Source organism: Rhipicephalus microplus, chromosome 5 (assembly GCF_043290135.1).
Source record: "Rhipicephalus microplus isolate Deutch F79 chromosome 5, USDA_Rmic, whole genome shotgun sequence".
NCBI lineage: Eukaryota > Metazoa > Arthropoda > Arachnida > Ixodida > Ixodidae > Rhipicephalus > Rhipicephalus microplus.
The window spans coordinates 182,823,568-182,846,398 of record NC_134704.1 but is presented as its reverse complement, the minus strand read 5'-3'; the positions used below and the strand labels follow the sequence as shown (position 1 = coordinate 182,846,398).

The 22,831-nt window shown below is 49.6% G+C and overlaps 2 protein-coding genes across 12 annotated transcripts in view; one reads left to right on the top strand and one right to left on the bottom strand.

Annotated features, from left to right (window-relative positions):
- LOC142818054 (uncharacterized) overlaps positions 1 to 132 on the bottom strand; it is an 81,512-nt gene extending 81,380 nt beyond the window's left edge. The window contains exon 1 of the mRNA XM_075896278.1: positions 11 to 132. The gene's annotated coding sequence lies outside the window, so the exon portion shown is untranslated. The remainder of the gene's footprint in view (positions 1 to 10) is intronic.
- The window catches only part of LOC119173303 (uncharacterized), a 509,098-nt gene that overhangs the window by 369,809 nt on the left and 116,458 nt on the right, over positions 1 to 22,831 (top strand). For 8 of the 11 annotated variants that reach the window (XR_012895517.1, XR_012895516.1, XR_012895522.1 and 5 more), the window contains 2 exons: positions 10,003 to 10,117; positions 10,182 to 10,254. The exons of 2 other annotated variants lie outside the window; for them this stretch is intronic. Coding sequence is in view for 4 of the 9 variants with exons in the window: in XM_075896265.1 (XP_075752380.1) it covers positions 10,003 to 10,117; positions 10,182 to 10,254 (188 nt within the window). In the remaining 5 variants the exon portion in view is untranslated. Of the gene's footprint in view, positions 1 to 10,002; positions 10,118 to 10,181; positions 10,255 to 22,831 lie in introns of those variants that run through there. One more of the 11 variants, XR_012895523.1, reaches the window with a different exon arrangement.

Here is a 22,831-nt window from a genome sequence, read left to right as displayed (position 1 = left end):
ATTTACTCACCTTTTGCAGGCGTATTAGTTTCGGGGCTGTGTTTTCTGAACACAGTTTCCACGATGTGTCGCCTTCAAAACGCAAACTGAATCAATCAAGTGAGCACAACCGCAACGCGCACGCGGTTTCTGTAATACTACGAAAAGACATGTAGACAAAAAAAAAAAACACGCTGTAGCAATTGCGGTGACGGCGGCTCGGGGAGAAGCGGGAGAGAGAGACGGCAAGCCGACAACCAAAACACGTGTTTAGCGACGTCCCGTGACGTATCCTGTATGGAAACCAACCAAAGCGCCCGTGGGTTCTTCCTCGCCTCCTCTTTGCCCTCTCTCCACTACTATTGACGGCGGTTTTGCCGTTTTCTCCATGTGACGCCGGCAGCTTTTAAAAAATGATAAAGAATTTACCATTAAAATGACGAGTAGTTTTTACAGTGCATAGCGCACCATGACAAGGACACAAGAAGGTAGACGCACACACACACAGCGCTAACTTGCAACTAAAGTTTTATTTGCAATCACACATGCTATATATATTGCCGCCAGCACGTAGTGGGTTCACAGCAAGAGCGGCTCTAAATCTGGAGGAAAAAAGACGATCGCGTTCTTCTTTGCTCGAGAGCCAGCCACGACTGACGCATCGTCCTAGTGCTAGCTACCTGGTGGTTTAATAAATCCCCAAGTACTTGTGACTCATCGTGACAAACTTGTGGAAGTGCTGGGTAGTCTCACGGATGCTGCAGACCCCCCCCCCCACCCCCAGGAAGCCGCGATACGAGTCCAGTGCCAGTCAATACTCCCGTGCATCGGACCAGCCGCCGAATCAGGGGATTGCCTCCGGAAGCCGACGATACTGCTCCCACCACGTCGACAAACATGACCAGCGCTTCGGTGCAAACCTCGGCAACCGGCACGGGAAGCACGACGTCGAACCGCTACACGTTGGAAAGCCCACGCGCACCGGCGACGTTCCATGGCTCGGAGCACGAGGACGTTGAGGACTGGTTGGCGGATTTTGAGCGCGTAGCCACCTTGAATCAGTGGGACGACGCGGCGAAACTGGGTCGTGTCTACTTCTATCTCGAAGACGGGGCACGTACGTGGTATCAAAACCGAGAGGAACAGCTGACGACGTGGCCCGAATTCTCTCGTAGACTTCTGCAGACGTATGCCAGTGCTGATCGCCAAGAACGAGCTGAACGAGCTATTCTGGCCCGCGTCCAGCTGCTAAACGAAACTGTGACCACGTTCGTCGAAGACATGACGCGCCTCTTCTGACGGGCCGATTCAAGAATGACGGAGGACAAGAGTTGCGTCACTTGATGCGCGGTGTCAAGGACCAGCTTTTTGCCGGCCTCGTGCGAAGTCCTCCGAAGACGGTTGCGGAGTTCTTGTCCGAGGCCGTGACAATTGAAAAAATGCTGCAGCAGCGATCCAACCAATATGACAGGCAAGTCAGTGGCATGTCTACTGCCGACATTTTCACCGCTACTAGAACCAACAACGACTGTCTACGTGAACTCATCCGTGATATAGTACGTGAAGAGTTACAAAAGGCTGGTGTAACACCTCATCCTACAGTCAACTCTATTGCAACTGTGATCAAGAATGAGCTGCACCAGGCCCTCCGGGACACCTTGCCTCATGATACAGCTGTGCCAGCTCCTGCTGAATACCGCCGTGAGACAACCTACGCGGAAGCCTTGAAACACCCTGCTGCAACGCCGCCATTATTCGGCCATCCTGTTCCTGCTGTTTCACTACAGTCAGCACAGCACATACCGTACTACGAAGGCACGTACACGCCACCACCGTTGGCCTTGGTCCCTGGTGCTTCTGTCGCCCATCGTTCAGTGCAACCAGTTCAGTACATCGACGATCGGCGCACGTCTCCTCGAAAGTCTGATGTCTGGCGCACACCCGATCACCGGCCTCTATGCTTTCACTGCGGAGAAGCTGATCACTTGTACCGCCAGTGTCCTTATCGCCGTCTTGGGCTTCGCGGCTTCTCTGCGTACTCACCGCCACCCCGTTACGGCCAGAGACCGCGCGTCATCAAAAACTACCTCTCCCAGCAGCATGCACCACCATCTGCCGGGCGCCAGTCGCGCTCGCCATCATCGAGGCGATTTTCATCAACGCCCCAGCGGTATTCTACCACACGGTCTCCCAGCCCCCGCCGGGAAAACTAGCCAAAGCGACCTCTGGGGGCGGGGTCGCTGAACGTCTAAGCGCTGAAGACCTCCTATTGACGCAGAACTGTACAGAAACTGGTCCGACATCACATACTGCTGCAAAGGATGGCCGACTTTCACTCGACATAGCAGTGACAATTGACGGTTGTGCAGTTATTGCGTTAGTGGACACCGGCGCAGACTATTCCATACTGAGCGGGAAACTGACAACGCAGCTGAAGAAAGTCATCACGCCATGGCATAACTCGCAGATTCGGACAGCTGGTGGCCTCGTCGTTACTCCACTGGGTGCCTGCACAACTAGAATACAGATTCAAGGGTACACATTCGTAGCAAGCTGCCTTGTTCTACGCGAATGTTCCCGTGACGTCATTTTGGGGGTTGACTTTCTACAAGAAAATGGAGCTATCATTGATCTGCAAGAGCGCCGCGTCACGTTCTCAGCCCAGCGAGCAATCAACGTGCAGGATGGTGGAAGGCGTGTCGACGTACTCCGTATTTCTGAACAGAGTGTGACGCTTCCTCCACAAACAAGTGTTCAGGTCGACGTAACATGCTGTGGTTTGGGCGATGGCGATGTGGTGGCTGAGACAAATTTAGAACACCTCCTGCAGCAAGGCATTTGTGTAGCTAGAAGTGTAATACACCTTCGTGATGGTCGATCTGAATTGCTCGTAACCAACTTTAGCAACGAGCATCGACATCTTTTCCGTGGCACTTCGATAGCGTTTGCCCACGAAGTAGCAAACGTCACCAACTGTTTCACGTCGAAAATAGTGGATACCGCCGACACGTCATTGAGTAATATTGACATCAATCCTGATCTGTCCACCGTTAACCAGACTGCACTACGAGCGCTCTTGTTCGAGTTCAGGTCTTGCTTCGCAACTTGCTCAAAGATCCACCAGACGTCCATCACTCAACACAGGATCATCACGTACGAGGACGCACGTCCGATACACCAGAACCCCTACCGCGTGTCGGCCAAAGAACGTGAAGCAATACGTACGCAAGTCACCGAGATGCTTGACGATGGCGTTATTGAACCATCTAACAGCCCGTGGTCATCTCCAGTCGCACTTGTCAAAAAGAAGGACGGGTCGCTACGCTTCTGCGTCGACTACCGAAAACTTAACAACGTGACGAAAAAAGATGTGTATCCGCTGCGACGTATCGACGATTCGCTGGATAGACTTCGTCGTGCCCATTATTTCACTTTTCTCGATCTCAAAAGCGGGTATTGGCAAATCGAAGTAGATCAGCGAGACCGTGAGAAAACAGCCTTTGTGACTCCAGACGGCCTATACCAATTTCGAGTGCTCCCTTTTGGCTTTTGTTCAGTACCGGCAACTTTCCAGCGAATGATGGACACTGTCCTCACAGGGCTCAAGTAGCAGACTTGTCTTGTCTACCTTAATGATGTGGTGGTCTTCTCTACCACGTTTGAGCAGCACCTTCACCGCCTGCGCAGCGTGCTGGAGGCTATCCGATCGGCGGACCTCACACTAAAGCCACAGAAGTGCCACTTCGGCTATAAAGAACTAAAATTCCTTGGACATGTAGTTAGCGCCGAAGGAATCCATCCCGATCCGGACAAGCTTGCCGCTGTTGCCGAATTACCAGCTCCTGTCGATAAAAAAGCCGTCCGGCGCTTCCTTGGTTTGTGCGCCTACTATCGCCGATTCATTCATGGCTTTTCAATGATAGCAGAACCTCTGACTCGTCTCACAAGGGACGACACGCCGTTTGTCTGGGAAAACGAGCAACAAGCAGCTTTTGATGAGCTGCGACAGCGCATGCAATCGGCGCCCGTTCTCGCTCATTTCGACGATGATGCTGACACGGAGGTCCATACCGACGCTAGTAACATTGGGCTCGGTGCAGTGCTCGTTCAGCGTCAAGAGGACATCGAAAGAGTGATAGCCTACGCCAGCCGCTCTCTATCCCGTGCCGAGGCGAATTATTCCACTACAGAGAAAGCGTGCCTCGCAGTCGTGTGGGCAATCACCAAGTTCCGCCCGTACCTTTATGGTCGTCCCTTCAAGATAGTGACGGACCATCACGCGCTCTGTTGGTTGGCAAGCCTGCGTGACCCTTCAGGTCGGCTAGCACGGTGGAGTTTGCGGCTGCAGGAATTTGATGTCACCATCGTCCATAAGTCCGGCCGTAAGCATGAAGACGCTGACACACTGTCACGCGCACCCCTTCATGTCGTCAGTCAGGAAGCAGAGGAAGACGAAGGCTTCCTGGGCGCCGTTAGTGCATCAGACTTGAGCAAACGACAGCGAGAATTATTCCACTACAGAGAAAGCGTGCCTCGCAGTCGTGTGGGCAATCACCAAGTTCCGCCCGTACCTTTATGGTCGTCCCTTCAAGATAGTGACGGACCATCACGCGCTCTGTTGGTTGGCAAGCCTGCGTGACCCTTCAGGTCGGCTAGCACGGTGGAGTTTGCGGCTGCAGGAATTTGATGTCACCATCGTCCATAAGTCCGGCCGTAAGCATGAAGACGCTGACACACTGTCACGCGCACCCCTTCATGTCGTCAGTCAGGAAGCAGAGGAAGACGAAGGCTTCCTGGGCGCCGTTAGTGCATCAGACTTGAGCAAACGACAGCGAGATGATGCAGAGATTCGTCCAATCATTGATCATTTAGAGGGCCAGGGCGCAATCATACCACGTCATTTATCCCGCTCTTTGACGTCGTTCTGCCTATGAGACGGTGTGCTGTACAAGAAGAACGCTCGTTCGAACAATCGTGCTTACCTCCTGGTGGTTTCTCGCGACATGCGAGACGACGTCCTCTTCGCTTGCCATGCCGAACCCACATCCGGTCATCTTGGCTACTCAAAGACACTTGCCAGAGTGAGCGAGAGGTACTATTGGCCAGGACTTTCAGCAAGCGTAAAGAAGTACGTAAAGAGCTGTCGGGAATATCAGTGAAAGCAACCATCTGTTAAGCCAGCTGGTTTGCTTCACCCCATTGAAGCACCCTGCACGCCGTTCGACCAAGTCGGCATGGACATTCTCGGGCCATTTCCTATGTCTGCGGACAGCAACAAAGGGGTGATCGTCGCGACCGACTATTTGACACGCTACGCTGAAACCCAGGCGATCCCACGAGCCACGGCTTCTGAGGTAGCACAATTTTTCATGCGCCACATCGTGTTACGACACGGTGCTCCTTCCAGTGCAATAACGGACAGAGGGACGGCATTCACGGCGCAGCTTACGGACGAAGTTTTCAAACTGAGCAACACCAGACACCGAAGGACAACTGCGTACCACCCGCAAACCAACGGACTTACTGAACGACTGAATAAGACCCTCGCAGACATGATCTCAATGTACATCGACGTACAGCACAAAACATGGGACCGGATCTTGCCTTACGTGACCTTCGCGTATAATACCGCCGTGCAAGAGACCACGCGATTCACGCCATTTCGGCTTCTCTACGGCCGCGAAGTGCAGACCATGCTGGACTCTATGCTACCATGTCAAGACGAAGACGAGTTGGCAACTGACGCCGATGAATTCGCAGAGCGTGTTGAGGAAACCCGGACGCTCGCGTGACTACACATCGGCCAGCAACAGCAGGCAGACGCACGACGCTATAATACTCGCCACAGAGAAGTGTTTCACAGCTCCGGAGATCAAGTTTGGGTGTAGACGCCCGTCCGCCGCCGTGGCCTTAGTGAAAAGTTGCTGAGCCGGTACTTTGGCCCATATAAAGTGTTACGCCGCGTCAGTGACGTGAACTACGAAGTGGTTCCGGACTCAACACCCCATGCACGGAGCAGGACACGGCTGAGGCCGGACGTCGTTCTTGTGTTGCGCATGAAGCCGTTTATTGCGCGTTGTTCGTAACTTTTCCTTTACCGTACAGCGTTCTTTGTGTTTTTTGTTTATTTTGTGAACTTACTTTCTCATTCATTGACGTTTCCTATGTTGGCACGCTCTTCAATTTTTACTTTCACTTCATCCGAATTTCCTTTTTTTTTTCACGTGCCTATGTAGTAGCATCGCGGTGCTGCTATGTACTTTCCTTTCCTCTTTTTGGTACTTGTTTTTTTTCTTTTCGGAAGGGGGGATAATGCCGCCAGCACGTAGTGCGTTCACAGCAAGAGCGGCTCTAAATCTGGAGGAAAAAAGAAGATCGCGTTCTTCTTGCTCGAGAGCCAGCCACGACTGACGCATCGTCCTAGTGCTAGCTACCTGGTGGTTTAATAAATCCCCCAGTACTTCTGACTCATCGTGACAATATAGTAGCAGTGGACCGAAAAAACCTGGAGCATATTATGTTAAGATACAGCACGTCTCATGCACGGGTCATCATCGATCGCGACAAACTGAACTCGCCGACGTCAAAGTGAACATTCCAGATACTTCTTTACTTTAGCTGACAAAGCTATTGAAGCCACACTCACACATTCATCTTTCATTTTTTCAATTTCAAAGGCTTCAATGATTTCAGGTGTAGTTCTTTCGTGGGCCCTAAAGAGAATGCGGGTGTGTTGAAACACAGGGACACAACCACACCTCTGACAGAGAAGGGTCAAATGACCCCACATAGCTTTTTCTACGTTGTATTTGTGTTCCCTAAGTCTTTCGTTCACACACCTTCCAGGTTGGCCAATGTACACGCAATCACAAGTCAAAGGAGTGCCATAGACAACACCACGACAACAATTCCACAAATTTTTCTCGGTGCTTGATCTTACACTCCCGTTTCCCGCTGCAGTCTGCGTTAACCTTTTTGCACATTCCTTGCAACCGTTCGGGAGCAGAAAAAACTACATCCGAGCCAGCCTTTCTCGCTATCCTTCGCAAGTTATGCGAAATGGAATGCATGTAGGGCACTAGAGCAACCTTGGCTGCCTTAGTGACGGCTGCCTGGTTTATGAAGTTTGCCCTTCCTCTCCTGCTCATATTTTCCGTGACGGCGGTTAACAGGCGCATGCGATAACCAGAATCCAACAAACGTTTAACTTGACACCACAAGCTTGCATCAAGCTTGTGGTGGCACGACTTCACCAATGAGTTTTGAAAACAGGAATTTATCACCACATGCTTTACCAATTCTGAATGAGCAGACGTGAACGGAAGAACTGGTTTACTTTCTCGCGGTTCATAGCTCTAGCATACTCCTGCTGGCGAAAAATGCAGCCCGAGGTCAAGGAATCTTATGAAATTGTCAATTGGTGCTTCATGCGTCAGCACCAGGGGAGATAACACTGTCAAGAACATGGTTAGAGTGTCTGTCAAAACCGCGTCAAAATTGTTATGATCATTATTGGCAACGATCAGATAGTCATCTACAAATTTTAAAACAGCAATCACATCGGTGTGCTTCATACGCTCTTCAAAGACCTTATTAAATTTTGCTAAGAACAGGTCACTCAAGTACGGGTCGCTCAAGTACTTTATTCTTAACTCGACTTATGCCACGTGGAATGGGAGCACTGTGAAACAAAAGAACGGGATATGTATAGGTTCCTGCATAGCCCTGTACTTGAGCAACCTGTTTTTAGCAAATTGTATTAAGGTCCCTGACGAGCGTGTGAAGCACACCGATATGACTACTGTTTTTAGATTCGTAGATGAGTATGTGATCGTTGTGACAGACACAGTGTTATCCCCTCTGGTGCTGACGCAGAACAGTGTTATCTCCTCTGGTGCTGACGCATGAAGTACCAAATGACAATTTCATAAGAATGCTTGACCTCGGGCTGTATTTTTTGCCAGCAGGAGTATGCTGGAGCTATGAACCGCGAGAAAATAAACCGGTTCTTCCGTTCACGTCAGCTCATTCAAAATTGGTAAAGCAGGTGGTGATAAATTCCTGTTTTCAAAATTCACTGGTGAAGTCGTGCCACGCCAAGCTTGATGCAAGCTTGTGGGCTCAAGCTAAACGTTTATTGGATTCTGGTTATCGCATGCGCCTGTTAACCGCCGTCAAGGAAAATATGAGCAGGAGAGGAAGGGCAAAATTCAGAGACCAGGCAGCCGTCACTAAGGCAGCCAAGGTTGCTGTAGTGCCCTACATGCATGCCATTTCGCATAACTTGCAAAGGATAGCGAGAAAGGCAGGTGCGGATGTAGTTTTTTCTGCTCCCGAACGGTTGCAAGGAATGTGCGAAAAGGTTAACACAGACTGCAGCGTGAAACGGGAGTGTTAGATCAAGCACCGAGAATAATTTGTGGTATTGTTGTCGTGGTGTTGTCTATGACACTCCTTTGACTTGTGATTGCGTGTACATTGGCCAACCTGGAAGGTGTGTGAACGAAAGACTTAGGGAACACAAACACAACGTAGAAAAAGCTATATGGGGTCATTTGACCCTTCACTGTCAGAGGTGTGGTTGTGTCCCTGTGTTTCAACACGCCCGCATTCTCTTTAGGGCCCACGAAAGAACTACACGTGAAATCATTGAAGCCTTTGAAATTGAAAAAAATGAAAGATGAATGTGTGAGTGTGGCTTCAATAGCTTTGTCAGCTAAAGTAAAGAAGTATCTGGAATCTTCACTTTGACGTCGGTGAGTTCAGTTTGTCGCAATCGATGATGACGCGTGCATGAGGCGGGCTGTATCTTAACAAGATATGTTCCAGGTTTTATCGGTCTACTGTTACTACATATATAGCATGTATGATCGCAAATAATACAATAGTTGCAAGTTAGCGCTGTGTGTGTGTGCGTCTCTCTTCTTTTGTCCTTGTCGTGGTGCGCTGTACCCTTAAAAATGACAAATTTGGCATCTGTGAAGCTAGCGAAACGGCCGCGAACGCATTGCGAGTGTAGCATATTGACATGTTTGTTACATGACACGCATCTCATGTTTATCATGTTTGCACCAGTATCGTTCATTCGTCAACCATTTAGGTCCCGTAATACCAAATTTGGTATAGGTGAAGCTCGTGAAACGACGCGAGCGCATCATGAGCGTGGCCTGTAGTCATGTTGTCACACGACACGCATGTCATGATTTTCATGTTAGGGTCTGCCGCTTGTGTTCGCTATGCAATCATGCGATACCATACCAGTTTTGCAACATGCCATGTGAACGAAACAACTGCAAGAGCTGCAGGACAAGGAGTTGTAAATCATGACATTCATGACATACATGTCATGAGTGTCATGTCATATCTAATAAAATATGTTTTTCATATAGTCATGTTATGCCATACCAAGTTTGGTATAGACAACATTATCGAAACTGCCACGAGAGCTAAAAGTCGTAGGCGGCTGGATAGATAGATAGAAACGCTGAAAGTCACCGAAGTTCGCTAAGAAAGGCTTCGCATTTAAAGGAAATTGTTTACGGTGGCATCGGATGTCTTTATTCGCAGAAATTTGTTAACGCCAGCAAATTCTAACATGTGCATCCACCACCTTCTGCTTAACCAGATCTTGGAATGCCTGACAACCGCTCCGAAGCTGCATGTTTCTTAAAACCGAAACTAACGCTGAGTTTCCAGGGGCTGGTTTCGCTTTAATGTTATAATATTTCCTACACGGTGATATCAAACATTTATTTTTTTTACATCTACATACCCTTCTGGCAAATCATCTGTATATCGATACAAAAAAACGATCAATTTTTTTTTACTTCAGGTTGCCCGTCCCGATATGAAAGGAGCCTGCCGCGTACCAGTAACATATATCAAAATTAACAGCAAAGTTTTGACCAAAGAACTCTAGCCATCGCATTCTCAGACAGTGGGAAGGCACGCGAAAATTCTGAAAAATTATTTGAAATGATTGTGAGGAAAATAGTAATAAATTATGTGTTTATTACTGGACAGGAATGCAGTGAAAAGTGCCTGGCAGACCAGTGGAAGAATAAATGTGATTGTTACCCTAAGCTCTACTCGATGAAGCACGTTCTGAAAGGCAACCTATGCGAATACCTGGCTCACTGTAAGTACAATATCCTGCTACAGTATTTTCATTTGTGTGATGGCATGTTTCTCTTTTTTTTTAGTGAAGTGCAACGACTATATGAAGACAATGAACTGGCTACCTTTCTGTCAGAACCAATGTACTAGGCCATGCAGGTGAGCTGCCAATGACAATCGCCACTTTACGATTACGCTTGGTGGGTGTAGCTTCGTTTCTAAAAAGCGCGCTTTGCCATTACATCGACGTGCAACATTCGTCATGAAAGATCTATTGGTTCCTGGATTAGAATCTACTTATATTTTCTTCTAGCTTAGGGCTTTAAACGGGTGGCAGTCAATTCTTCCTCTCATGAAAGTAATTTCCTCCCTGAAATTGACGTGTCGCATCCGTCACAGTGTCCCACAAAGGGTTTTTTTTTGTTACTTAAGGAAAGAGCAGATAAACGCGCCTATCAGTGTCAAGTTTTTTATTCCGATAGCAATTATACAGGTACTCTCAACTAGAATTTGCCGCTGGTGTCGGCGCCACTCAGTATATATATATATATATATATATATATATATATATATTGCCACGTTCCTGTCCTAAAGAAATTTATGTAGCGCGAGGCGAAAAAACGAACACAGGAAAGAATTGACTGAGAAGACAGAGCGCTACTAGCGGCAGCATGTTTATTTTCGACCTCCAAGCCGCTTTTAAGCCATTATCGTCAGGCGAGCAAGCAGATAAGCACGTGTAATTCAGATACATGCACGACAATGCAATCTACCTACAAGAAAAAACGATAAATATGACAACAACAACAAAAAAACCCGCTACACTATGTTCAGCGCAGACCGCGCCTACGATGTTGGAGAACCATTGCGGCTGTTGTAGAAAGTGTTGTCATGGCAACGCCTGTTATGACTGCGCCCACTTTGTGAATATTACAGACTGTTCTGGAACCTACGTCGCCGCTAGCTATAAAACTATAATATTCAATGGCAAGGGTATAAATGCGGACACGCTTCGCCGCTTGTTAGTTGACCGACGGCCGACGCTCTGCTTGCCGCTATCAGTGCCAGTGTTTTGCTGTAATCTTACTTTCCTTTTACGTGGCCACAAGTTCAGCTGAATAAACAGTGTTTAAAGACGGCAGTCTTTCTTGGGGCATTCGACGCAAAACTTTTCGTGTGTCTGTCCATCTGTCTGTATAATTGTCTGTTTGTCCACCCTTAACGTTACCGGGTATTCGAAGCGGCACCAGCCGATACCCCAAACAGCCGACCCCATCCGCAGCGCCCACCGATGTTGCTCAAGATTCAGCAATAAAAACAATTATTGCGCATATCTGAAACACCATAACAACACGTATATATTCTGTATGTACGTCTTTTACTAGAAAAGGTATACATAAGTAATCATAAGGACCGCAGCATTTGCCACGCTGCGCTGACCGTGAAACGCTTGTACGAAAAGGCAAGGGTTCCCAACGCTTTGCTAAGACGACACGGTGGTAACACCTACCCGTTGCCTTGCGTTCTACACCTTATCACCTCTGAGACGGGCGTGCGCGCCCATCTCAGAGCCACGCGCTTCGTTTTCCAAGATAACTGCCAGATAGCGCCCATGTCTCAGGTGTGACGTGGCTTGGTGCGCTCGTTCACCTCCGCTGCACGCTCGAGGACTCACTCTAGTGCAGCACCTCCGGAATACCATTCACCGATTTTCTTGCGCAGAACATCAAATAAACGTTTTCTTTACCCTCTTCAGATGCAAGACTGCCGTCTTTCAACGACATTTGCAGATTCAAATGTAGATATGGGGTTAATTTTTTTTCTTGATGATTGATATGTGGGGTTTAACGTCCCAAAACTACCATGTGATTATGAGAGACACCGTAGTGGATGGCTCCGGAAATGTCGATTACCTGGGGTTCTTTAACGTGCAGCCAAATCTGAGCCCACGGGACAGCATTTCCGCCTCCATCGAAAATGCAGCCGCCGCAGCCGGGATTTCACCCGTGACCTGGCGGTCAGCTGCCGAGTACCTTATTCACTAGAAAATCGCGGCAGTGCAAAAACAGTTAATTCTTCAACCTACTGTCTGCTCCCTTCGTCAATGTTACGACACCAGGACATGTGGTGGAGGTGCTGGGTATGGACGTGGATACGTCAACCTGGACTCAGCGAAAAATAAAAATAAAAAAACTTCTGCGATGGTATTTCTGACCGTACAGAGTAGTTCGACGTCTCAGCCCACTCGACTACGAGGTTGTTTCCGACGGCATTACGAACATTTATAGGCGCCGTGTTCGACCTGAAGTCGTTCATGTTGTGCGCCTCAAGCCATTTCATGCGCGAACCTGAGGGCTGTATTTTGTTGTTGCTGTCCTTTATTCATTGTACTTATTGTTTATTGTCTTTATGGGGCGCAGGTGAGCGCCCACGATGGCAGACGTGCCTGACTTCGGCTCCCTGTTTTCTTGTCAATTTGAACAGGTTTTTCCGCTTATAGACCACGGTTCGTTGCCGCAGAAGTGAATGCCACTTACACGGTGAGCCTGTGTAGCACAGAGAGAGTTTTTAAAGAACCCTTTTCTCTTTTTCTCTGTGTTTTGCGAACTGACCTTCCTAAGCCTAGTGAGCAGCGTCGGACCGGCCTAGGGCACAGCTGCCGGCGGCCGCGTGCGCACCGCGTCTGCTCGGCCGTGCCGTGCCTGGTGAACCTGCTACGCCCGGCGCGTTTCACTCCGAATATCGAGAAACGTACTAGGAAAACTACCACGGCATGCACAAGCGTACCAGTGAACTTGAGCGATTTCCTAACGTTATCTGACGAAAACAAGACAATGGATGCAACGCAGTCTACGTTGTCATCAGAATCGTCCACCGGACCTCGTGTAAACGAGACGGCGGCGGGCTCTTCTACCGGCACCACAAAACTTTTCGACAACGAGGTACGAAAGGATAACGCCGTGTACTACCGACGCCAAGTGTCATCGAACAGACTGCACGCCGAGGGGGTAAATCGGCCCCACTATACTGTTTTAAGTAGGCCGCTGAACAAAGTGAATGTGACAGACATTCCGAAACAAGCCCTTACAGACACCATAGAGCAAAGCGCTCCGTCAACCATTATGGCAGAAATGTCAATTCTCCGCTTTGATATAACCAGTAACTGCGTACACATCACACTGCGTGACGAAGGTCATTTTCGAAAACTACGCACCCTCCCGCGCTTAGTGGCAACAGTCAATGGTAGCGTGCGAATAATTGATGTCGACACATCACCTCTTCAGCCACACGCAGTCGGCAGCTCTCGTGGGGTAATAAAGACCAGACCCAGCCTAACAATTGAGTACACGAAAACGCATCTGTGCTGTGAAGAGACAACAATCACCGATGTGCGCATGCTTGGCAAAACACAGCAGCTGCTTTTGACATTTGATAAAGACTCCATTCCGAAACGCTTGGTGTTTGAATATGAAGTCATCCGTGTTCGCGAATATCGCCCTCACCCGGTCGCATGCTACAACTGTCATCGTTCGGGCCATGTTGCGAAATACTGTTCCTTCCCGCCAGTATGCCGGGATTGTGGCAATGCTCCGTATGAGGTCGACCCAAACTGTAAGCAGTTTCGTCATCGCGTGGATTGTGAAGCGTCCACACTCATTTCACTCAGCCCTTATTGTCCTCAACGAAATGTATCTGAATCAGTCCTTCCTCGCAACACTAATGATTCATCATCTACAACATCTGCCACACAGCCTACCCCTTCGACGCCTCGGAAAGTAATGTTGTGACTCCGGGTCCTGCGGGTCTCAGTTTGGTAGCGGCCCCCGTCCTAGGACCCATCGTCGAACAAGTCAGATGAGGCGCTCGTAAAAACGACAACAATTTATTTACATGGTTAGTAACTGAGAAGTAGAAAGAAGGGGATGAAGTGATCGGAACTGTAAATGAGAGCTGTTGAACTGTAGAACTGTTGAACTGTAGAATTTCAAATACACGAAAGTCTTCGGCTTATATAGCACCTCGTTGCCAACCCTGGGCACATTGTCCGCGGCTTCCGCCAATAGGGCGCTCCATGGTCTAGGTGCTCCACCCACGAAGGAGAGGAAAGACACCACACAATGCATGCGGAGAGGGCACAGTCTACACGATGCCCAAATATGGTCCTAAACGCACTGCACCAAAGTTTTTGCACACGTCACCAAGTTTCGTGCACGTCCGATGATCTTAGCAGACCTTGGTTTCCAAGACTCTTCTGGCAGCTGGGTGAGGTTCGAAAAACCAGCTGCCAGTACACGTGTCAAACTCGCCTGACTGTTTGGGTAGGACAATGTAGGGGTGGGCCAGCATATCTTCAAAATATGCCACCCCATTCAGCCGATCCTACGAAGAAAGGGGGGGGGGGAGGAGGAGTAGTCAACTAATCCCTCGTCGCAGAGGCGGGCTGCGGCAAGGGCTGCAGCAGATAGTGCTATATCCTTTTCTTCACCCCCACATTCCATTCCTGGTTGTTTGCTAGAAGCTGTGGCTTAGCTGCACATATCCCGTGGCTCCGGTTGTCTTCGCAAGTTGCAGCCACAACCAGTTTGGCTCTAGCTTGAAGCCTGAACTGCAAATACCATGCTGGTTCTGAGATTTCCAGATCCTCGGCGACCGCGAAAATGGCCCAGCTGCCTCCTTGTATGCCTCGAAAGCCTTGCTCACAGCAAACACAATGGTCTTTCTTGAGTCCAGCTCAGAATGGCCTCTCTTGGCTCGTGTGTTTTCTCTGCGCGAACCAGTCCCGAACCCCTCATTCAGGTTTGGCCGAGAGGAAATTAATCCGTCTTGACGGCACACCCTTGCTTGGAATGCGTCGAAATATATCAGTCCCGTTCACAAAAAGTTGAAAAACTTCCATAATGATGACGGTCGTAACAGTAACCGGGGCTCAAAAAGCCGCTTCCTCCGATCTGACTCTTATCAACAGCCTTCGCGAAGAAGTACAGGAATCACGGCAGGAAAATCAGAGGCTTCGTGACCTCATGCTGGACCAAAAGAAAGGGAATCAGTCCCCAACGTCAAACCGCAGTCAGTCTCAAAATAAAAGAAGGAGACGTTCTCCGACACGTCGTTCTAAACCAGTCACATGCAAGGACTCCGCCAACCCTCACATTATTGGGCTCCTGCGACAAGAACGGGCTCAAGAATTCAATAAGCTGGAGCATGCAATTCTATCGGAGATGAATAACACTCTAACACAAGCCCTTGCTACCATGCAAACTCAGTTTTAAATTATGTTTGATGAATTGCAGTGCAGTGTCCTCGCTGATGGCAATAAGCGCCGCAAACCAGGGCCTCCCTCACGAGCTCTTTCGCTCAGGGGGTGCAGTGGAATTGTCGTAGTTTTAACTAAACACGCTCCACTACTCCTAATTATGTTCAAAGGTATCACCCCTTGTTCCTTCTTCTCCAGAAGACGCGCGGCACGTGCTGGCTTTCTGGTTACCGTGCTTTTCAGACACCAACCATCAAACATAAGCGGCAGCTTCCCAAAGGCCAGGCAGCGCTTTTGGTGCGTAAGGACTGCCCGGCCACTCAATTGCACATTCCTGATCTGAGTTCTAATTCTCGCGAAATAGTAGCTGTTAAAACCCAACTCTTACCCTCACCAGCCCCTGATTCGTACGGCACTGGACAGTCTCCAGCCAGTCATGGGGCAGTGATAATCTCCCGATATTCGTGGCACTTCATCGAAAACGCATCCGGATCAAAACAACAACAACGATGACTAATTGGAATAGTTTTCGTAGTAATCTTACTGGATCCTTCTTGACAGTTGGGAGCCTTCTGTACATTGTTCAACAGGCCCGTGAGCTGGCACGCGAAACAGTGCCGTGCTAAGACCATAATCAACCGATGAATTACCATTTAGGCAATTTATGGAAAACAGCAGACTATTTAGTCAGAAGATACCGCTCGCACGGCAAACGACACTCTGACCCCTGGAAATTAGGCACAAATTTAAGCTTATCAATGAATATCTGCTCCAACTTCAAAGTGAAGCCTCGCAATCCACCTGCGAACGCCTTAGTGGTGTACCAGTCCTCCAAGGTCTATGGCGGATTTTTCGTATCCACAGCGGGAAAGGGAAGAGAAACCCTCCTCTGGCCGAGCTGTTCCTCAAAGCAGATCCGTCAGTTGTGGAAGACGAAGTTATTACCCCTTTATTTCCTTATGCTTTTCTCACTCCGCCTATATTTCCGAAAGCCTGCACCATAACGCAACCTGATCCGAATCTCGATCGCCCATTTAGCATGGGAGAAATGCTCACAGCCATCAAACACGGGCGTCCTCGATCGGTACCTGGCCACAACCGAATCATATGGCAAGAACTCCGCAACCTCGCAGATGAAGCCCAGGACGCACTTTTGGCGGTAATCGATGACCTCTGGGCCTCAGGAAATGTTCCAGAGAACCTTAAGCTGTCTCTCATCCTATTCTGAAACATGGAAAAGAAAAGACCCTCTTCAATAACCTCCGGTCAATATCTTTAACGTCTACTTTATGTAAGCTCATTGAACGCATGATTCACACACGCATGTCCCATTACCTCGAGATAACCCGGCCGGGATACCATCCAGCCAAGGCGGGTTTTCACCCTAACCTCGGCACCCATGACTGCCTTTGGCTACTACAGCGCGTTATAGATCGTACCTCAAGAAGATGTTACCTGACTACTTGCTGGCCATTGACATGCAGAAAGCGTTCGATAATATTCACCATAACGCCATTCTTGATCAACTAGCGAAGCGCTACCTAAGTCAGCGTGCGCAGACATGGATTCAAAATTTCTTGCTGCTCGGCCCGTTAGCTTAAGCGGTGTATCCCCTGGATGGAGCCCCAAAACTTACTACTTGGACAGAGGTGTTCCACAGGGATCTATTTTAGGACCATTGATTGATATGTGGGGTTTAACGTCCCAAAACCACCATATGATTATGAGAGACGCCGTAGTGGAGGGCTCCGGAAATTTCGACCACCTGGGGTTCTTTAACGTGCACCCAAATCTGAGCACACGGGCCTACAACATTTCCGCCTCCATCGGAAATGCAGCCGCCGCGGTATTTTAGGACCAACGCTGTTTAATCTGGCGATGAGCAGGGTAGCAGAAAACCTTGAATGGGACACCACGGCTAAATTTTCCAGCTACGCCGATGATATTACTATATGGACAGAGGCAGTGGATTATTCTGACAAAGAATCAATGCAGACCAAGCTGCAGGTAGCCCTCCTTATTTTAGAGTCCACTCTCAAGGAAGTAGACCTGCAGCTGGCTCCACATAAGACAGAACTTATGAGCATAGACGGCAAGAATCGCACTAACCCGAAAATGTGCATCTCACTCCATATTGGATCACACAGTGTACAATAAGAAAACGGACAAATCAAAGTTTTAGGTTTGCCAATATCCAGCTGCAACAGCCCACAAATGTGGTTACGTGGACTGTGGCAGGCATGGCCAGCCACGTTACATATGATACGTCGCCTGTCCAACTGTCCAACAAAAACGGAGGTGCACGACAACAAGCCTGTCGCACTCTCACAAGAGCTGCGGTTTTTTGGAGAGATTTTGTACGGCGCACTCATATACACATTCTCTCCAACGGACATCCCAAATTAAGAACGCCTTCATTGGGCTACTCTCCGTACCTTCACGGGGCTCCCTAAACACACTAAGATATCTGCCCTCGAAAGCGCAGGGGGCTTACCCCCTCTGCAAGACGTCATCCGTGATGCCAACACTCGACACCACATCCGCCTTGAAAACACGCCGCAAGGTCATCACCTTCTGGCCTGGGATTGTCAGAGGCATGATGATGCACCTCTCCTTAGTCAGTCCTTACCCCCATGGGAAACTCCAATAGCCTCTCGACTGTTATGTCGCCCCATATCTCGTCACATTATTACGGCCCGCCAGTTCCCTGCCACGCGACAACTCAGGGAAGCGAGCTTAGATACCATCGACATACACACGGACGCTGCTTTTTCTGATGGCGAAGCCTGTATGGCATGGATCCGTGCGCAGACCAGCGAGTACACTGGGGTCTGCAGGTGTCATCTGCCGAACGGTATTCCTATGCATGCCGAACAAATTGCCATATGGGGAGTGACTGCAAGCCTCCCATACACTATACAGAAGCCCTTTCGTGTCTTTACCGACTGATATGTGGGGTTTAACGTCCCAAACCACCATATGATTATGAGAGACTCCGTAGTGGAGGGCTCCGGAAATTTTGACCACCTGGGGTTCTTTAACGTGCACCCAAATCTGATTACACGGGGCTACAACATCCCGCCGGTCGCGGATCCCGCAGGTCGCGGATACAGATCCCGCCGCATCCGGGATCTGTATCCGCGACCTGCGGGTCAGCAGCAAAGTACCTTAGCCACTAGACCACCACGGCGGGGTGTCTTTACCGACTCGCATGCGGCCTACTCGGAAATAATTCGCCCAGCGTCGGAGGATGCTACAGCTGCTGCTATTTAAAGCATCATTCGTAGGCACGAAAAGGCCGACAGGCAAATAGAAATTACCTGGACGCCGGGGCATACTGGTGTGCCCGGGGCAATACGGCGGCACACGCCGCTGCTGCTTCTGCAGGTGGGTCGATCAATCTTTCCCTGCCCCCACCCCTCAGGGTGAACCCGTATGAGCTCCTAAGTCAAATGGCGTCCTCGGTAGCCACAACGCACTACGTACGCACGTCCCTGTGTCATGCTAGTAAAAAACGCATTGCGCAGGTTACCCCACCAATCCTATTTTCCAGCGAATGTCCACTTTCACGCTCCCAAGAGGTCTTCATTAATAAGGTCTACGCAAATTCTGCGTACACGCCATACTCTTTAGCAAAATGGCGAAAACCGGACATTGCGACCGTGACGTGCAATCACTGCGGGCTGCAATGTCGTGCAGACTTTCAGCACTTACTGTGGCAGTGTTCCGCATTTGAAAAAGGGCAAATGGCCATACAAGCTTTGCAAGCCTCAAATTATTGTGAGGCGCCCCTTACGAACCCGGACACGCAGTTATTATTTGCCCAATATGGAAGTCAGAGCAGCCGGATAAAAGCAGTTTAGGGCGTCCGACAAACCACAGTACTGACCCTATACCGCCTCAGTACCAGTGATGGTGAATACAATAAGTGTAAAACCCGTGACACTGTGAACTAGAAGCGTAGTTAGAAAGGCCTGCTTATCCCCACAGAGGTCCTGTGGCTCCCTTTTTTTCAATAAAAGACTTTCCATCCATATATTGTCTTTATTATTGTACTAGCGGCGTCAAATAAGCCCCGCCGCGGTGGTCTAGTGGCTAAGGTACTCGGCTGCTGACCCGCAGGGCGCGGGTTCAAATCCCGGCTGCGGCGGCTGCATTTCCGATGGAGGCAGAAATGTTGTAGGCCCGTGTGCTCAGATTTGGGTGCACGTTAAAGAACCCCAGGTGGTCTTAATTTCCGGAGCCCTCCACTACGGCGTCTCTCATAATCATATAGTGGTTTAGGGACGTTAAACCCCACATAACAATCAATAAATAGCGGCGTCAAATAAAACCCGAACACCGGCAAGCTGTCGCGATGCTACAGTGCGCGTCGCCCGCTTATCACTACGACCAGGCACGCATATATGCGGAAAGCTGCCGAACAGGATGTGTGCGCCTGTCAATCGTGATAACTGGACGGCACGCACTACACTATCACAAAGCCTTGCGCTATTCGGGTTTCATTTGATGCTGATAGTACCATCGCCTTCTGTTAAAGCACGGGAACGGTGCCTTTTTCAGGGGGGGCAACGCCACTTTCCTTTCGTCAAGTTTTGCTATCATTTCGTTGCCCTACTTTCGGCGCGAACCGCGCCTACGATGTTCGAGAAGCTTCGAGGCTGTAGTATAGTTTGTTAAGATTACGCCCGCTTCGTAAACTTTACAGATTATTATGAAACCTACGTCGCCGCCAGTGATAACGCTAGAATATTCTAAGGCAAGGGTATAAATGCTGACACGCTTTGCCGCTTGTAGGTTGATCGACGGCTGACGCTGTCCTCACCGCTATCAGTACCAGTGCTTTGCGGTAATTTTACTTCTCTTTTACGTGGTCACAAGTTCGGCTGAATAAACAGTTTGATCTTCAGCTTACTGTCTGCTCCCTTCATCGACGCCAGGAACCCGTGAGAATATTTCAGCCGCATTATTGGACACGGGCACCTTGTTGCCGACAGAGTTTTGAATGAAGGCGCGCATATGTCTAGACAGAGAGTACTGCATTGCAGAAGGGGGGAGACAGAGTATGAGGTGAGAAGGCGTAAAAGGAACGAAACAATCTCGTGAGCGTTAGTACGCATCATAACTTACAGAAGCGTTGTTTCGGATATGCGTCCGAGTTGCCGATGGTGACGTTGCGCAAAGAGTGAAGGCTGGGAAGATAGCAGGCTGTCGGCGCGGCGCCAAACGGACGAAAAATTCACAAGTGAAAAAAAAAGGGGGGGGGGGGGGGAGGATGCTTCCGCTGTAGTTTCACTCTGCCGTGGTTATGCGAAGAATATAGACGAACGTCGGAGGAACGCGGTCGATATACGGACAGAGTTGTAAGCAGGGTTGTTGCCTATAGATGTACCCTGCTTATATTCACACGAACACTTTGAAAATGCTGTTTTTTTATATTAGCGATTCTGATTAAGTGATTTTGATTGATTGATATGTGGCGTTTAACGTCCCAAAACCACCATATGATTATGAGAGACGCCGTTGTGGAGGGCTCCGGAAATTTTGACCACCTGGGGCTCTTTAATGTGCGCCCAAATCTGAGCACACGGGCCTCCTTCATTTCCGCCTCCATCAGAAATGCAGCCGCAGCAGCCGGGATTCGAACCCGTGACCTGCGGGTCAGCAGCCGAGTACCTTAGCCACTAGACCACCGCGGCGGGGCAAGTGATTTTGAAGTTTCAAAAAGAGTACTTTGGCGAAGACGTGCTCTATGTGCCGAAAAGGTAGTAATATTATTCTCATTTTATTCCAGCCAACATGTGCCTAATTCAATTTTCGTATTATTATTTCAGTTGTTCTCTTCATTTGATTCCCATTCCATTCCGGAGTTGCGAAAATGTGGAGTGATTCCGGAATCATTAGCATGCCGCGGTGGCGACTCAGCAGCACTGATTGGCACTTCAATGACGTTTCTTTTGCCTTATCAGCATCACCATCATTTTTCTACCGCCAGCCGCGCCTTTCGCCCAGCTGATGTGTAGCTCGAGCTGAGTGAGGAGAGTGGGTTATCGCGGCTGCCTTGCATTAGACATTGACAGCTGAAGCCACTAAAATTAGAGGCGAGAAATAAAGTGGCGACAGTTGGCACGGCCCCGTCAGCCGCCTTCACGACACCGTCTCGCGTCTCAGTCTATCTCAATACAACTGGTGACCTAAAAAATGCATGCTTCGACACGCGGCCACTGCCATGTTTCCGAGATTGTATCTTGTGACTCAGCCTATTCGCGAGCGTAGTCCCTGCAGCTCAACGCCACTGTCACGGTGAATGGCGTCACAGCTCAGACGCTCATGCACGCCATTCTCCTTGACACCCTGCCCGTAGAGCTGCGTCATCTCACTGCCACATCAACCTCGAGCCCACAGCCACATGATGACCTATGCTATGCGGTGCTGGCCTCCTACGGTTTCACCTACCACACGCTTCCGGGAATCCTCGACTTGTAGGTTTCCCCTGCGTCGCAGCGCGCGGCACCCACCGGCACTCGTATCTCCAGTGACCACGACCTAACTTCCCTAGCAACGTATCCTTCCATCTCTCGTGCAGCCACTAGCACACTGATTCTCGTGCCAGACTGCCCACCCGACGAGGTTCGACCAGTCAGCCACGAGGAGCCAACGATTCTTCATGTATCTTTCCCACCTGCACGTCCTGTGCGACTTCCACGTATTACGGCCCCTGTGACATGTCTGGCTGCACGACGGCTACATCGCCGCCCGCCCTGGGGTCTGCCAAGACTATGAACATCGACACGCCTACTATTCAACCCCTGTCACGAGGCTTCACCGTCGGCGGTTTCCGAAGACGACTTTCTACCCACCTCAGCACTCTGTGTGCCCTGCCAGCAGCAACCAGCCTCACCCTCGCAGTCTCGCGCAGCTGAATTTCAAGCCACCAGATATCAACCGCAGCCAAACTTCCGGGACGCTGTGACTGCGAACGATGCTCCTGAGGATGATGGGCCTGGTCCACATACGGCGATGCAGACTACAAATACCATGCCTGCTATGGCGGCTCCCATCTGTCTTGCTGACCTGCACACAATCCTTCGTGCGAAGACTATCGAAGGTGCCTCCCCTAGTCAAGGTGCGCCAACTGAGCCTCCTCTATGTCCACGCTTGCTGTGTTCCATGCCAAGTCTCCTGCTAAGTTTTTCATGGAGGACGTAATCGAGCAGGCATGTAACTGAAATACAGACATTCCCTTGGACGGGCAGCAAGCGCTCTCCACCTCTCTGGCCGACATGCTGACTAACCACGTACCATACGCATCACAGCTTACGTTACGCGTAGCTTCGTTTTTTGAGCGCACCGTTTTATATGTGGAGCATCTCTTAGTGAACTTCGGCGACTTTCAGCGTATCTATCTATCTATCTATCTATCTATCTATCTATCTATCTATCTATCTATCTATCTATCTATCTATCTATCTATCTATCTAT